Raw genomic sequence first — 16,520 nt, 5'->3', positions numbered from 1 at the left:
GCAAAGTCCCTGGAATTTTCCTTTAATTCTTGTCCGTAAAAAACCTTATACTGACGGAAATAAAAAATGGAGGATTTGCGTCGATTTCAGAAAATTAAACGCAATTACAAAATCGGACGCTTTTCCATTACCAAACATCACTGACATTATTGACCAACTAGGTAACTCACAATTATTCACGACTCTAGATTTAGCTCAAGGCTTTCATCAAATTTTACTAAATTAAAATGACCGAGAAAAAACTGCATTTTCTACTGACTTCGGACATTTTGAGTATAAACGGTTACTGTTTGGACTTAAGGGCGGACCGGCGACTTTACAGAGACTGACCAATACAGTCTTGTCGGGCATACAAGGAATTAGAACTCTAGTTTATATGGACGACATAATAGTTTCCTGGAAAACACTTGAAGAACATAATACTAAATTACTAGAAGTGCTAGAAAAACTACGACAATACAATCTAAAATTGCAACCCGATAAGTGTCATTTTTTGAAACACGAAATTACGTATTTAGGCCAAATTATCGGTGCACACGGTGTGTCTCCTGATTCTGATAAAATTTCCTCAGTAAAAAACTTTCCCACTCCTTCCAATCAAAAAGAAATAAAAATATTTTTAGAATTGTTCGGTTACTACCGCAAATTTATACAAAATTACTCCCGAATTGCATGACCTCTAACGAATTATTAAAAAAGGACGCAAAATTTAATTGGACTCAAGAGTGTGAACTTGCATTTAACGAACTTAAACAAAAACTAATAAATCCACCTTTACTCCAGTATCCCGACTTCGATCGAGAATTTTCATTAACCACGGACGCAAGCGGTTTTGCATTAGGCGCGGTTCTATCTCAAAATGTCGAAGGAAAAGATTTACCAATTTCATATGCATCGCAAACCTTGCACCCCGCAGAAAAAAATATTCTACTATAGACAAAGAACTTTTAGCAATCGTGTGGAGCATAAAACATTTCCGACCTTACCTTTATGGAAAACCATTCAAATTGTACACCGATCACATGCCCCTTATTTACCTGTACAAATGTAAAGATCCAAATTCATGGCAAATGCGCTGGAGGCTTTCTTTAGAAGAATATGAATTTGATATAATTTATAAATCTGGATCATCTAATACGAATGCTGATAGTTTATCTCGCTCATTTTTTGATATTCAAGAATTAGCATCTAATGGAAATATTTCATCTATTCCTATCGATTCTAAACCAAAATTATCTCTTCTATGCAGATGCAATTTTAATTCCGAAATTAATTTTGAAATTTTTTAAATACTATTAAAACCTCGGTTATAATTAATAAGAATATCGTGGAATCGAATGAAGCTTTTTCACATCCCTAAAACATGAAGAATCCGCATTGATATTCGTGATAAAAAACCAAACTCCCGATGATAAATTAACTAAATATTTCGATTTTTTCCAACATAGTAACATTAATAACAATTTGGCTAATTACGGAACACACGATTTTTTCAACTTAAACTACTCTCAAAAACAAATTTTTTACTCAATTGTAAATAACATGAATTCCCAGCCAACACTTGAAGATTTTTTCCATTGCCTCTTAAATCTAAAAGCTCATTTAATTCAAGAAAATATAAAATCCATTGCTATTCCAGCTCCGGCATAATTTCAAAGTTTTTGCCACATACCAATAGAAAATTTTAGAATTTTATTACGATACATTTTCAGAGACACCGACATAAAATTAAAAATTTATTATGACAAAATTATTGAAAACCTAAAGCCGGCCACAGACGTAACTGTATAACTGCGCAACCTGCGACTTGCACATGTATTCTGTAGCGTCTGTGGGGTGTTTTTTTGCGCAACTTGACAGACTGGTGCAAGCGAGTTGGCATGAGCACTTTTCAATTATTTTAATTGCGCAATCGTTCAAGTCGGCAAGTTCACTCGTTGGCCGCGTGTGGCAGCACATGTTCCGTTTCTATTTTACTTTGTAGCGAATTCATAATACAAGTTTATGAAGTTATCGACAATTAAAAGTTATGAAATTAGCCCTATGAACACTTTAAATTCTCTTCTGATGCTGTAAATATATAAATTAATAAAAAAGATATATTTTTAGGTTATGTTTTGACATTTATTATTTGACATTTGTGATATGCTTGCGCAAGTACTTGAATATAAACTTGAACCGTCTGTGGGCGCTGTGAAAATACGCCTGGTTGCGCATTCATTCAGTTGCACAAGTATACAGTTACGTCTGTGGCCGGCTTAACACCGGATGAGATAAGTAAGATTTTAAACCAATTTCATAGATCACAATATACGGGAAGTCATCTGGGCCATAAAAAAACGTTCAGCAGAATACGTAGCATATACAAATGGCCAAAAATGCGAAAACAAATTAAATCATATGTAAGTAAATGTCCTGATTGTCGAAAAAATAAAGTATGTAAGAAAACAAGGCAACCTTTAGTTATAACAGCCTGCGAGCCTTTCGAAAAAAATTGTATTGATATTTGCGGCCCTTACCCCGTTTCTGACTCCGAAAATAAATATTTGTTGACATTTATATGCGACTTAACAAAATATGCAGGAGCGATCCTCATTTGTAACCAAGAAAGTTCGACAGTCGCAAATGCATTCGTTTCAGAAATTATTTTAAAATTCGGCTTTCCTAAGGAAATTCTATCTGATCAAGGCACCACGTTTACTAGCAATTTATTCAAGGACGTTTGCAAATTACTAAAAATTAAAAAGATAACAACTTCCCCGTACAGACCTGAGTCGAATGGCTCATGCGAAAGGATCCATAGAGATTATGTTCAAAACTTAAGATCCTATATTAATAATAATTAAAATAATTTACATCTGTCAAGTTGAAATGCGACGTGTGTTGACAGGTCGCTACAGATCACTCCGCCCCAATGAAAAGATCGTTTTGCATCTCTGACTGCCATATTGAATTTTCTTGTAATTTTTTGGTTGAGATTTTTTTTTTAATTTAATTTTTCCTTTTTTTATTGTGTGATTAATTTTTGTTTGTTTGTGGCCGTGGCCATTTTTGTCGTGTTGTTTGATGCATTGTTTGCTTGCATGTGGCCGTTTTTTATGGCGGTTGCCATGTTTGCTTGGTGCATTGTTTGCTTGCTTGTGGCCGTTTTGTATGGCGGTTGCCATGTTTGTTTAGTCCATTGTTTGCTTGCGCGGTTGTCATATTGTTTGCTGGTGCTCCCTGTCCTCTGCCGTGGTGCTTATAATCGACTCATTTTCCAGGATAATGAGTGATTTATTGAGCACGTGTTATTGTTGCTCTCGATGTGCGTCGTCGGAGTCTCAGTTGTAGGATTAGAATGTTCTTCGAGTTATGGCGGGTGTGAGCCATTTATATTAATTATATATTTTTTTTAAATTTTTTTCTTAATAATTCATGAGACTTCAATTTATTTTTTTGTTACTTCTAAATGTGTCTTGATCTTCTTACCTTCTTTCTTTCTATATGCGTGCTATTAATTCACGTTCGCGGTCACCACTAAAGAAACTCGTGTTCTTTATATTACGTATATTGTTTAATATGACAATAGTAACAACACTATGTGTAATTATATTTATCATTTATAAAACGTAGATATTATTTGAGTATTTATAATGAAAAAGGAAAAAAGTTAAGAATTATAATTTTGGCATTTCGAACATCGAGAAACAATAGAAAGATCCAAACTGACTAATCAACTTTTTGTTTTTGCGCTGACACTATGATGAGCTCAAAATAATGTACATCTGTCAAGTTGAAATGCGACGTGTGTTGACAGGTCGCTACAGAAGTATTATGAATAGTTGTAAAATTGTTATGTTTAGCAAAAAAAATTATAAGTAAATAAATTGTTATATTATCAAGATTCAATGTTTATTAGAAAAAATTGTTTTGCAAACAAGGCTGAAATAATGAAAAATATATATTTATATATTGTATTTTGATTATGTATAACTATTATCTATATATTACATTTTGTTATATAATAATTGTAATTTTATGATTAAAAAAAATTCATCAGATAGCCCTAAAATGTTTATTTTGCAAACAGTTTAATTAATTCAATGCTGAAATATTGCAAAATATATATTTGCACATTTTATTGGAGGAAAAAAATCGGACGAGGTATTGAGTCCTAGCTTTGTTCCTGCATTTTATAAAGCTCAAAAAGTTAATGAATTTACGATTATAAACAGGTGAAACTTATTTGGTAAACTATATCAATGTTAATAATTTAATATTTTAGATACAAGCGTTTAATTACCCGCAAAATAAAAAAACACCTCCACCATCAACTTCTGAACTCACTATACAAGAACCAATGGAAGTGATAAATGAATGTGATTCTCCTCCGATTGTATCTCTAAAAGTTGACCAAGAGTGTCAAGTTGATTTTTACTCAAGCTCTGATGTCAACTCACAAACATTTATTTGTAACCATTATATAACAAATAATTTGTGTCAAACAGAAATAGTTGTAGTGTTGTAGATACTCGGCCGATAAAAATGCATGTTAGTAATAAAAAATTTGTTATTAAAAAATGCGGTAATGATCAAAAAACCTTTGCTGATTTTCATCAGTGACAAAAGATCAAGAACTCATTGATCTGGCTGGTGTCTCATTCCCACATTTTGACTTCCTATTGAACAGATTATATACACCTATGTGTTTATTATCTTACGTACCTTATTATATACACAATTACAGTTGACATTTGTCACACAACGTTCAGAGTTTATCTAAAATTAAAATAAAACAATATAATAATTATATAACAATTAGAAATAATTATAATATTATAATTAAATAATTATATAATACTAGCAAGCCCGATGAACTCCGTTTCGCTACCAGTTGGTTTCGTGAGAAAGATGAAAATTTTTTTTGTTTGTTTTATATTTGAAAAGAGAAAATTAGATTTTGTTATACAACAGTAATGAATTTATTTTGATGACATAAATGAAGTGTTTTTAAGTTGAAATTCTCTAAGTAAATGAAAGTGAATCCGCAAATTATCTGTTTCATTGAAGTGCTCTTTGGTAAACCACATTTTTTGTTTTTTGGTCTGACGTTAACACAAAAAAGCGGATGTTTTTTCAACTCGTGAACAGGCAACGTCTAACTGCCCATGTGTAAAACAAAGATTTTCTAAATAATCTATTCGAAATTTATCCCGCAAACACTAAGCGATTGGCTTTGCGACTTGTTAATTGTCATTGCGGACGCAAGGCGCACTGGAAATTGGAATCGTTTGAAGTCAAACGGAAGACCAGTCGGAATCATTGGTATGTCACCAAATCTCCAGCAATTTTTGATTGAATGGTGAAATTCAGTGCATGTACATCATTATTCTTTGCGGCAAGGATTGCTCGTTGACTTAACCAAGCATAATTCTGATAATTCTCCTAATGTCATTACTCAAATTTTTAATTACGGTGCGTGAAGTTCCAGCAGCTTGCATTAAGGCACGATGCCATGCACAACTAATTTTCTTAGCTATAAACCTTGCGGAGCCCGAGACCTTTCCAACGAATGCAAAATTGTCGAAATCGGTTCGTGCGTTCTGGAGTTATTTCGTCAGGCAAGAAAACCCGACTTATTTTTATATATGTAAAAAATAATCTATTTGAAATTATTTAAAACAATTATTGATTATTTTTATTACTCGAATTTTTAATTACGGTGCGTGAAGTTCCAGCAGCTTGCATTAAGGCACGATGCCATGCCATGCACAACTAATTTTCTTAGCCAACCTTTGCAACGAATGCAAAATTGTCGAAATCGGTTGTGCGTTCTGGAGTTATTTCGTCAGGCAGGAAAACCCGACTTATTTATATATATATATATATATATATATATATATATATATATATATGGCGCTAGTGGGCCATATATTATTAATTAATTAATTCTTGAATGAAATCGCAATAATTTTATTTCAACTCGATAATGATTGTTTATTAATGTCTCAATTGATAAAGATGTTGATATTACATTACATCAAATCTAAATTTCGATCAAGAGAAAACGCTCGTTGGCAAAAAACTCGATACAATATTTTTTTGATCGTTTTAAAAAGCGCGACCATAATAATCCATCTTATAAAAACAATCAGATCGCTAAGCTTGCTTGATATATAATTCCATTTGCGTAAATCAACTGACATGTGTCATATGTGAGCGTGTTGATTCCGCTATATCACTCCCCTTCAAAAGAAAAAGAAGTATCCGGTAGAAATAAATGAATTTGATTATTAAAATTTGAAGGAGACTTTTTTAGGTTTCATCTTTTTTGGAGGGTCAATCGATAACTCCAAGTTATGTGATTTAAATTCTTGAGATGAGCTTGGTTGACTATTATCTATTTTAACTGTATATGCTGGTTTTAATCTGTCAACCGATATGTTCTTATCAGTACCATCCATAGAAATTTTGAACACTTTGTCTGAAATTCTTTCTATAATTTCATATGGTCCACTATATGGAGGCTCAAGTGGTTTTCTAATATGGTCTGCCCTGACAAAAACATGAGTGCATGTATTCATATCCTTGAGCACAAACATATTAGCTTTATTATGATGAGCTGTGGCTGTAGGTTTAATATCCCGCATTATTCTTCTGTGGTAGTCCAGAAATGCTTGTGGCTCGGATGACAGTTCTTTAGTTGTGAAAAACTCGCCTGGTAGTCTTAATGTGGTTCCATAAACCATCTCAGCAGGAGATGCTTCAAGGTCTTCTTTGTATGAAGAACGTAAACCTAGTAAGACTACAGGTAATACTTCGATCCAAGGCTCAGGAGAGCACATTAAAGCTGTTTTCAGGGTTCTATGCCAGCGTTCAACCAGACCATTGGACTGAGGGTGATATGCCGTTGTCCGTATTTTCTTAGCACCTATTGCATCCATTAATGATTTGAATATAGCTGATTCAAACTGGCATCCTTGGTCGGATGTTATCACACATGGTGTACCAAATCTTGATATCCAGTTTGCAAATAGGGCTTGGACAATCGTGTCTGCAGAAATGTTCTTTAGAGGAACAGCTTCTGGCCACCTTGTAAATCTGTCGATGATTGTTAGGCAATAAGGATATCCATTAACATTAGGTAATTTGATTATGTCAATGTGAATATGCGAAAATCTGTTTTCAGGAATAGGAATATGGATAGGAGTGAGGTGATTATGTTTGTGTATTTTGGATTTTTGGCAAGGAATGCATTGACGTGCCCACATGGTGACGTCTTTACCAATCCCAGGCCACACATACCTTCTTCGCAACTCCCTTGAAGTAATCCTTATGCTTGGGTGTGCATTTCCATGTACAATGTCAAAAGCAATTCTGCGAAGACTTTGTGGAAGGTAGGGCTTCACACAATTATCTTGCCTGTTGCAATAAACTGGATAGCCCCCTAATGTCAATTTTTGAAGATTAATAGATGTGTTGCCGTTCAATATAGTTTGCATTTCAACGTCCTTGCTCTGTTCTTGCGAAATTTCCTCTTCGGTTAGCTTTGATGGCATTTGAATGGCATTGATCCTGGACAACGCATCAGCAACAACGTTCTGATCACCCTTCACATATATAATATCAGTCGAAAACTGTGATATGTATTCTAGCTGCCGTAGCTGACGATCTGATGCTTTCTCCAGTTTTTGTTGAAATGCGTGTGTGATTGGCTTGTGGTCTGTCTTAATTATAAAGTGCCTTCCCTCTAGCAGATATTCAAAATACTTTAAAGCCGCAAAGATGGCTAGTAGTTCCCGATCGTAGGTTGAATATCGCTGTTCAGTAGCTGTGAGCTTTCTGGAAAAGAAACCTATAGGGTGCCATGCACCATTTTCTTCCTGCTCCAGAGTTGCTCCAATGGCTGTTGTAGATGCATCTGTAATTAAATTAATATTTGCTATACTTGAAGGAAAATGAAGAAGAGTTGTATTTGCTAGAGCTTCCTTCAGCTTGCTGAATGCTGATAATGAATTGTCATTCCATTCAATTTTAGTCTTGTCGTTTTTGACTGACAAGGAGAACCCGCGCATTGCTCGTCTGGGATTTTGATGAAATTTGGCACAATGGTAGATTTCATGCCCAAACTGACTCTGGTAAAATATTAGAGGCCTATGAAAAGCGGTTTAATTATAAATATTAATTAAAATTTGCATTTAAGCAGCGCACTGTACACTATCGGTACACATAGCATGGAGCGTTTCTTCTTATCAGCGGGTGATTGTCCGAGTGGTAACGTCGGCGAATTGTAATTTTTGCGTCTATGGTCGAGAGTTCGAATCCTACTTAAGGTTTTTATTTTTTTTTACAATTTTCATTTCATATTTATAACTGCATGAGTTAATAATATTAAAATTAATTTAAATTTTAAATTGATTTTATATTTTTTATTAAATTCTATAATAAAGTCCCCTTTTACGTGTATATAAATTTGATGTGATACCAGAAAAATTGATGTAAAACATTATAATTTCATATTAATAACAACAGTAATAAGAGTGAAAAAAATATAATTTCTTTGCATATAAACGCTAATATAAGTTCTACAATTGACTGGATGATACTTATCGCAAAAACCAGATAAACATAAAAATAGCTTGCAGCTTATTTCTCCACACAGGTAAAGTTGTTTATTTAGAAAATAGAAAATTGTTGTCAAATCAGACAACAAGAAAAACAATTAACTAAAAAGAAAAAAACATTCGAGATACATTCTCTGATTAATCATCAGTTATCTGTGTATATTTTTAAAAAAATGATCCAATACGATTGGTTTGCAAGCAAATTGGCAAGTATTAGAATTTTTTAAGAAACCATCGCTAGTGCAAAATCTTTATGCAACACTGCCTAAATTTTTGAAATGTCCTCACTGAAAAATTTATTTTTTTGTTTGTTGTATTTTTAAGTATCATCCAGTCAATTGTAGAACTTATATTAGCGTTTATATGCAAAGAAATTATATTTTTTTCACTCTTATTACTGTTGTTATTAATATGAAATTATAATGTTTTACATCAATTTTTCTGGTATCACATCAAATTTATATACACGTAAAAGGGGACTTTATTATAGAATTTAATAAAAAATATAAAATCAATTTAAAATTTAAATTAATTTTAATATTATTAACTCATGCAGTTATAAATATGAAATGAAAATTGTAAAAAAAAATAAAAACCTTAAGTAGGATTCGAACTCTCGACCATAGACGCAAAAATTACAATTCGCCGACGTTACCACTCGGACAATCACCCGCTGATAAGAAGAAACGCTCCATGCTATGTGTACCGATAGTGTACAGTGCGCTGCTTAAATGCAAATTTTAATTAATATTTATAATTAAACCGCTTTTCATAGGCCTCTAATATTTTACCAGAGTCAGTTTGGGCATGAAATCTACCATTGTGCCAAATTTTATCAAAATCCCAGACGAGCAATGCGCGGGTTCTCCTTGTGAGGACTTCACATACTCATAAAGTGGTGCTTGTATATTTGCTGCTTTGGGTATTGATTTACGATAATAGTTTACCATGCCCAAAAATCTTCTGAGTTCTATAACTGTCGAAGGTTTTGGATAATTAATAATTTTCTCTACTCGGTCTGGTGAAGGAGAATATCCTGCAGCACTCAGTTTGTACCCGAGGAAGTTAACTTCATCTTTTCCAAAGGCGCATTTCTCTAAGTTGATTGTGAGTGAATATTCCTGTAGCTTCTCAAAAACCAATTGAAGATGACTACGGTGCTCATTCATATCAGTCGACATGACCAGGATGTCGTCTATATAAATGTAAACAAAATTGAAATCTTGGAATATGTGATTGATAAACCTCTGGAATGTCTGGGCAGCGTTTTTGAGTCCAAATGGCATACGTAGATACTCGAAGAGTCCCCATGGTGTGATAATTGCAGTCTTTTGTATATCCTCTTCATGCATGTGTACTTGGTGGTAAGCTTTTTCTAAATCTATTGTAGAAAATACTGCTTTCTGATGAAGATTATTGAAAACATCTTGTATTAATGGTGGAGGATACCTGTCGGGCAACGTGTTTGCGTTCAGCCTCCTGTAGTCTCCACACATTCTGAATGTGCCATTCTTTTTAGGAACCATGTGAATAGGGCTTGCCCATGGACTGTTGGAAGGCCTCAAAATGCCCCTATTCAGGAGATCTTGTATCTCGGACCTGGCTGCAACAGCCTTTTCTCCGAAGATCTTCCTGAATCTGGAAGCTAATGGTGGACCTGTTGTGGTTATCTCAGCAGGAGATGCTTCAAGGTCTTCTTTGTATGAAGAACGTAAACCTAGTAAGACTACAGGTAATACTTCGATCCAAGGCTCAGGAGAGCACATTAAAGCTGTTTTCAGGGTTCTATGCCAGCGTTCAACCAGACCATTGGACTGAGGGTGATATGCCGTTGTCCGTATTTTCTTAGCACCTATTGCATCCATTAATGATTTGAATATAGCTGATTCAAACTGGCATCCTTGGTCGGATGTTATCACACATGGTGTACCAAATCTTGATATCCAGTTTGCAAATAGGGCTTGGACAATCGTGTCTGCAGAAATGTTCTTTAGAGGAACAGCTTCTGGCCACCTTGTAAATCTGTCGATGATTGTTAGGCAATAAGGATATCCATTAACATTAGGTAATTTGATTATGTCAATGTGAATATGCGAAAATCTGTTTTCAGGAATAGGAATATGGATAGGATGAGGTGATTATGTTTGTGTATTTTGGATTTTTGGCAAGGAATGCATTGACGTGCCCACATGGTGACGTCTTTACCAATCCCAGGCCACACATACCTTCTTCGCAACTCCCTTGAAGTAATCCTTATGCTTGGGTGTGCATTTCCATGTACAATGTCAAAAGCAATTCTGCGAAGACTTTGTGGAAGGTAGGGCTTCACACAATTATCTTGCCTGTTGCAATAAACTGGATAGCCCCCTAATGTCAATTTTTGAAGATTATTAGATGTGTTGCCGTTCAATATAGTTTGCATTTCAACGTCCTTGCTCTGTTCTTGCGAAATTTCCTCTTCGGTTAGCTTTGATGGCATTGATCCTGGACAACGCATCAGCAACAACGTTCTGATCACCCTTCACATATATAATATCAGTCGAAAACTGTGATATGTATTCTAGCTGCCGTCGCTGACGATCTGATGCTTTCTCCAGTTTTTGTTGAAATGCGTGTGTGATTGGCTTGTGGTCTGTCTTAATTATAAAGTGCCTTCCCTCTAGCAGATATTCAAAATACTTTAAAGCCGCAAAGATGGCTAGTAGTTCCCGATCGTAGGTTGAATATCGCTGTTCAGTAGCTGTGAGCTTTCTGGAAAAGAAACCTATAGGGTGCCATGCACCATTTTCTTCCTGCTCCAGAGTTGCTCCAATGGCTGTTGTAGATGCATCTGTAATTAAATTAATATTTGCTATACTTGAAGGAAAATGAAGAAGAGTTGTATTTGCTAGAGCTTCCTTCAGCTTGCTGAATGCTGATAATGAATTGTCATTCCATTCAATTTTAGTCTTGTCGTTTTTGACTGACAAGGAGAACCCGCGCATTGCTCGTCTGGGATTTTGATGAAATTTGGCACAATGGTAGATTTCATGCCCAAACTGACTCTGGTAAAATATTAGAGGCCTATGAAAAGCGGTTTAATTATAATTATTAATTAAAATTTGCATTTAAGCAGCGCACTGTACACTATCGGTACACATAGCATGGAGCGTTTCTTCTTATCAGCGGGTGATTGTCCGAGTGGTAACGTCGGCGAATTGTAATTTTTGCGTCTATGGTCGAGAGTTCGAATCCTACTTAAGGTTTTTATTTTTTTTTACAATTTTCATTTCATATTTATAACTGCATGAGTTAATAATATTAAAATTAATTTAAATTTTAAATTGATTTAATATTTTTTATTAAATTCTATAATAAAGTCCCCTTTTACGTGTATATAAATTTGATGTGATACCAGAAAAATTGATGTAAAACATTATAATTTCATATTAATAACAACAGTAATAAGAGTGAAAAAAATATAATTTCTTTGCATATAAACGCTAATATAAGTTCTACAATTGACTGGATGATACTTAAAAATACAACAAACAAAAAAATAAATTTTTCAGTGAGGACATTTCAAAAATTTAGGCAGTGTTGCATAAAGATTTTGCACTAGCGATGGTTTCTTAAAAAATTCTAATACTTGCCAATTTGCTTGCAAACCAATCGTATTGGATCATTTTTTTAAAAATATACACAGATAACTGATGATTAATCAGAGAATGTATCTCGAATGTTTTTTTCTTTTTAGTTAATTGTTTTTCTTGTTGTCTGATTTGACAACAATTTTCTATTTTCTAAATAAACAACTTTACCTGTGTGGAGAAATAAGCTGCAAGCTATTTTTATGTTTATCTGGTTTTTGCGATAAGTATCATCCAGTCAATTGTAGAACTTATATTAGCGTTTATATGCAAAGAAATTATATTTTTTTCACTCTTATTACTGTTGTTATTAATATGAAATTATAATGTTTTACATCAATTTTTCTGGTATCACATCAAATTTATATACACGTAAAAGGGGACTTTATTATAGAATTTAATAAAAAATATAAAATCAATTTAAAATTTAAATTAATTTTAATATTATTAACTCATGCAGTTATAAATATGAAATGAAAATTGTAAAAAAAAATAAAAACCTTAAGTAGGATTCGAACTCTCGACCATAGACGCAAAAATTACAATTCGCCGACGTTACCACTCGGACAATCACCCGCTGATAAGAAGAAACGCTCCATGCTATGTGTACCGATAGTGTACAGTGCGCTGCTTAAATGCAAATTTTAATTAATATTTATAATTAAACCGCTTTTCATAGGCCTCTAATATTTTACCAGAGTCAGTTTGGGCATGAAATCTACCATTGTGCCAAATTTTATCAAAATCCCAGACGAGCAATGCGCGGGTTCTCCTTGTGAGGACTTCACATACTCATAAAGTGGTGCTTGTATATTTGCTGCTTTGGGTATTGATTTACGATAATAGTTTACCATGCCCAAAAATCTTCTGAGTTCTATAACTGTCGAAGGTTTTGGATAATTAATAATTTTCTCTACTCGGTCTGGTGAAGGAGAATATCCTGCAGCACTCAGTTTGTACCCGAGGAAGTTAACTTCATCTTTTCCAAAGGCGCATTTCTCTAAGTTGATTGTGAGTGAATATTCCTGTAGCTTCTCAAAAACCAATTGAAGATGACTACGGTGCTCATTCATATCAGTCGACATGACCAGGATGTCGTCTATATAAATGTAAACAAAATTGAAATCTTGGAATATGTGATTGATAAACCTCTGGAATGTCTGGGCAGCGTTTTTGAGTCCAAATGGCATACGTAGATACTCGAAGAGTCCCCATGGTGTGATAATTGCAGTCTTTTGTATATCCTCTTCATGCATGTGTACTTGGTGGTAAGCTTTTTCTAAATCTATTGTAGAAAATACTGCTTTCTGATGAAGATTATTGAAAACATCTTGTATTAATGGTGGAGGATACCTGTCGGGCAACGTGTTTGCGTTCAGCCTCCTGTAGTCTCCACACATTCTGAATGTGCCATTCTTTTTAGGAACCATGTGAATAGGGCTTGCCCATGGACTGTTGGAAGGCCTCAAAATGCCCCTATTCAGGAGATCTTGTATCTCGGACCTGGCTGCAACAGCCTTTTCTCCGAAGATCTTCCTGAATCTTGAAGCTAATGGTGGACCTGTTGTGGTTATCCTGTGGGCAAAAAGAGATGATTTATTATTGGTGGTTACCTGTGGCTTTGTTATAGCGATGTATTGTGCCAGTAAATCCTTGAAAGGCTCTGCCGGGTTAACAGTGGAGATGTTGAATTGCTGTGCCTTGAGTACCTTTCCATCAGAGGTAAGGCCTGTGGTCGAATCAATCAATCTTCTGCCCTTCAAGTCTATCAATAGATTGTAGTTGCTCAGGAAATCTGCTCCTATTATGGCTGTCGCCACATCGGCAACAACAAACTGCCAGCTAAAGCTTCTGCGTAGTGATAAATCCAGCTCCAGAGTTCTCTTGCCATACGTGGAAATTCTGCTAGAGTTTGCTGCAAAAAGAACTAACTCTTCCTTAGAATGACCATTGGCAAACTTCTGAGCTGGTAAAATGGATATAACAGATCCTGAATCTATAAGAAATTGGATTGCCGTCTTTCTGTCTGATATATGAAGACGGAGCTCAGAACAGACAGAATTTACTTCACCGTCATGGCAAGCTCCAATTAATGACGGTGAAGTAAGTTTTTTGACTGGTTTAGAGATTTAAGCAGGCAGGGCTCTTCACACTTTGTAGCCTTCTCCCCATATCTATAATGATAGTAGCAAACCGATCCACGTGAAGGTGTCCTGGACCTATGTCGAGAACCACTTCTAGAACTTGACTGATTGAGTTGTTCACTTCTTGATCTATACTGGTTGAGTTGTGATTCTTGTTGATCATTCTTCTGTCTTTCAGTGTTTAACATTGCCCTTAATTCCTTAATTTCCTGGACGCATGACATAAGCAGAGTTTCGTGGCGGTCCAGTCTCTGTTCTACTGAAGACTTGTGTGTTGTGGACATCACATGTGATGTGGGGCTACAGTGATCGACCAAAATATCGGCAACTTCCGCCAGGGCTTCCGGACCAAGATGACGAGAAACTATCAGTTTGTTGTGGCCGAATATGGTGTGGCAGGCGTTCTGACCACAATTTAATTATGATGTCTTCACTGACCTCTCCCTTAGCCAAATTCATCATTTCTCGTAGGAGCTGTGATGGTTTCTTCTGTCCTAGAGTTAAGTTTTTTAATAGCTTGTCAATTTGCTTACCTCTAGATTCAGACATTCTGCTTAATATAGTGTTTTTGATATATTCGTATTTGCCTGTCATTGGTGGATTACGGAGGACATCCTGGATGAGGCGCAGTGTCTCGAAGTCTAGGGCTTTGAGTACTGCTGTGTACTTAGTATCGTCACTCCTGATCCTAGCAGACTGAAACTCATATTCAATTACTAAAAGCCATAGGTCTGGAGAATCTCCATTGAATGGAGTGAGACGGTGATTGTTAAATGCTGCTATATTGTATTGATCAGCATAACTGTCATGTTCATGTTCAGAAATACGAGGATTGCTAGTGTTAAAGATCGCCTCGTGATCCAGATCGATCAGAGATCTGTTGAGCGCTGTTTCGTCATTGATGGACGTAGATCGAGTCGACATGTTGATAAAAATTGGTATAATTTACCTTCGTTAATTTACTTGTATTTGACAAGTGTTTTCCTTTCTCCGTCCGACGTCACCAATTATGGGAACTAAGACGTTGAGAATGTCTGTTGTTTTACCGATTTCACTCACGTTCGGAGTCACCAATTATGGCGCTAGTGGGCCATATATTATTAATTAATTAATTCTTGAATGAAATCGCAATAATTTTATTTCAACTCGATAATGATTGTTTATTAATGTCTCAATTGATAAAGATGTTGATATTACATTACATCAAATCTAAATTTCGATCAAGAGAAAACGCTCGTTGGCAAAAAACTCGATACCCAAAATATGGAAGTGTTCTGGTGTTCCGTAATTAATACCATATTGTTCCAAATTGTAGTAATTACGGATTATTAATTGTAGTAGTCCTCCATATTAATACCAATTGTAGTCATAATAAATTCCATAAAATATTACTTATATTTCGTTTATTTTATATATGATTAATATCCACGACACTATGTGTTGTCACACTGATCGTTAATAAAACGTTATTGGTATTTTCTTATTTATAATTGAAAAGAAAGGTTTCAAAAATTATACATTTTGGCAAATTCGACTAGGGAGAAACAAAAACCATGTACGATCTGACACTTGAATTTATTTTTGTTTTTCTCCGTGCTGTCACTAAATGGGCCTATCTGTCCAGTAGACATGTGATGCGTGTTGACGAGCCGCGATGCGTGTTGACAACCCGCTATATCACTCCGCCCTAATGAAAAAGATTGTTTTGTATCTCTGACTGCCATTCTTGAACTTCCTTGTAAATTTCTTTTGGTTGAGATTATGTGATAAATTTTATTTGTTTGTGGCCGTGGCCGTTTTGAATGCCGTGTTGGCTTGTTGAGTTTGTTGATCGCTTACGTGGCCCTTCGCTGGTGAGTTAGCGGTTGAGTAGATGTGGCCCTTTGCTGGTGAGTTAGCGGTTGAGTGTATGTGGCCCTTCGCTGGTGAGTTAGCGGTTGAGTGTATGTGGCCCTTCGCTGGTGAGTTAGCGGTTGATTGTATGTGGCCCTTCGCTGGTGAGTTAGCGGTTGATTGTATGTGGCCCTTTGCTGGTGAGTTAGCGGTTGAGTGTATGTGGCCCTTCGCTGATGAGTTAGCGGTTGAGTGTATGTGGCCCTTCGCTGGTGAGTTAGCGGTTGAGTGGCGGTTGCCTATGATTG

At 35.3% G+C, this 16,520-nt stretch overlaps 1 protein-coding gene across 1 annotated transcript; it reads right to left on the bottom strand.

Moving 5' to 3' along the window:
* Window positions 1-9,241: 9,241 nt before the first annotated feature.
* On the bottom strand, window positions 9,242-14,663 carry LOC113369433. Its single transcript, XM_026610175.1, has 6 exons — window positions 14,387-14,663; window positions 13,028-14,231; window positions 11,286-11,513; window positions 10,832-11,125; window positions 9,495-10,706; window positions 9,242-9,332 (listed from the first exon to the last, which is right to left on the bottom strand). Exons 1-6 carry the CDS (start codon window positions 14,661-14,663, stop codon window positions 9,242-9,244), a joined length of 3,306 nt encoding a protein of 1,101 aa, XP_026465960.1.
* Window positions 14,664-16,520: the final 1,857 nt, after the last annotated feature.

The sequence above is a fragment of the Ctenocephalides felis genome, unplaced genomic scaffold, assembly GCF_003426905.1.
Source record: "Ctenocephalides felis isolate EL2017-DRISC unplaced genomic scaffold, ASM342690v1 CF-g0.4_SCAFFOLD_01346, whole genome shotgun sequence".
NCBI classification, from domain to species: domain Eukaryota; kingdom Metazoa; phylum Arthropoda; class Insecta; order Siphonaptera; family Pulicidae; genus Ctenocephalides; species Ctenocephalides felis.
The sequence above is the reverse complement of the archived record's forward strand: the minus strand, read 5'-3'. Positions and strand labels throughout refer to the sequence as shown.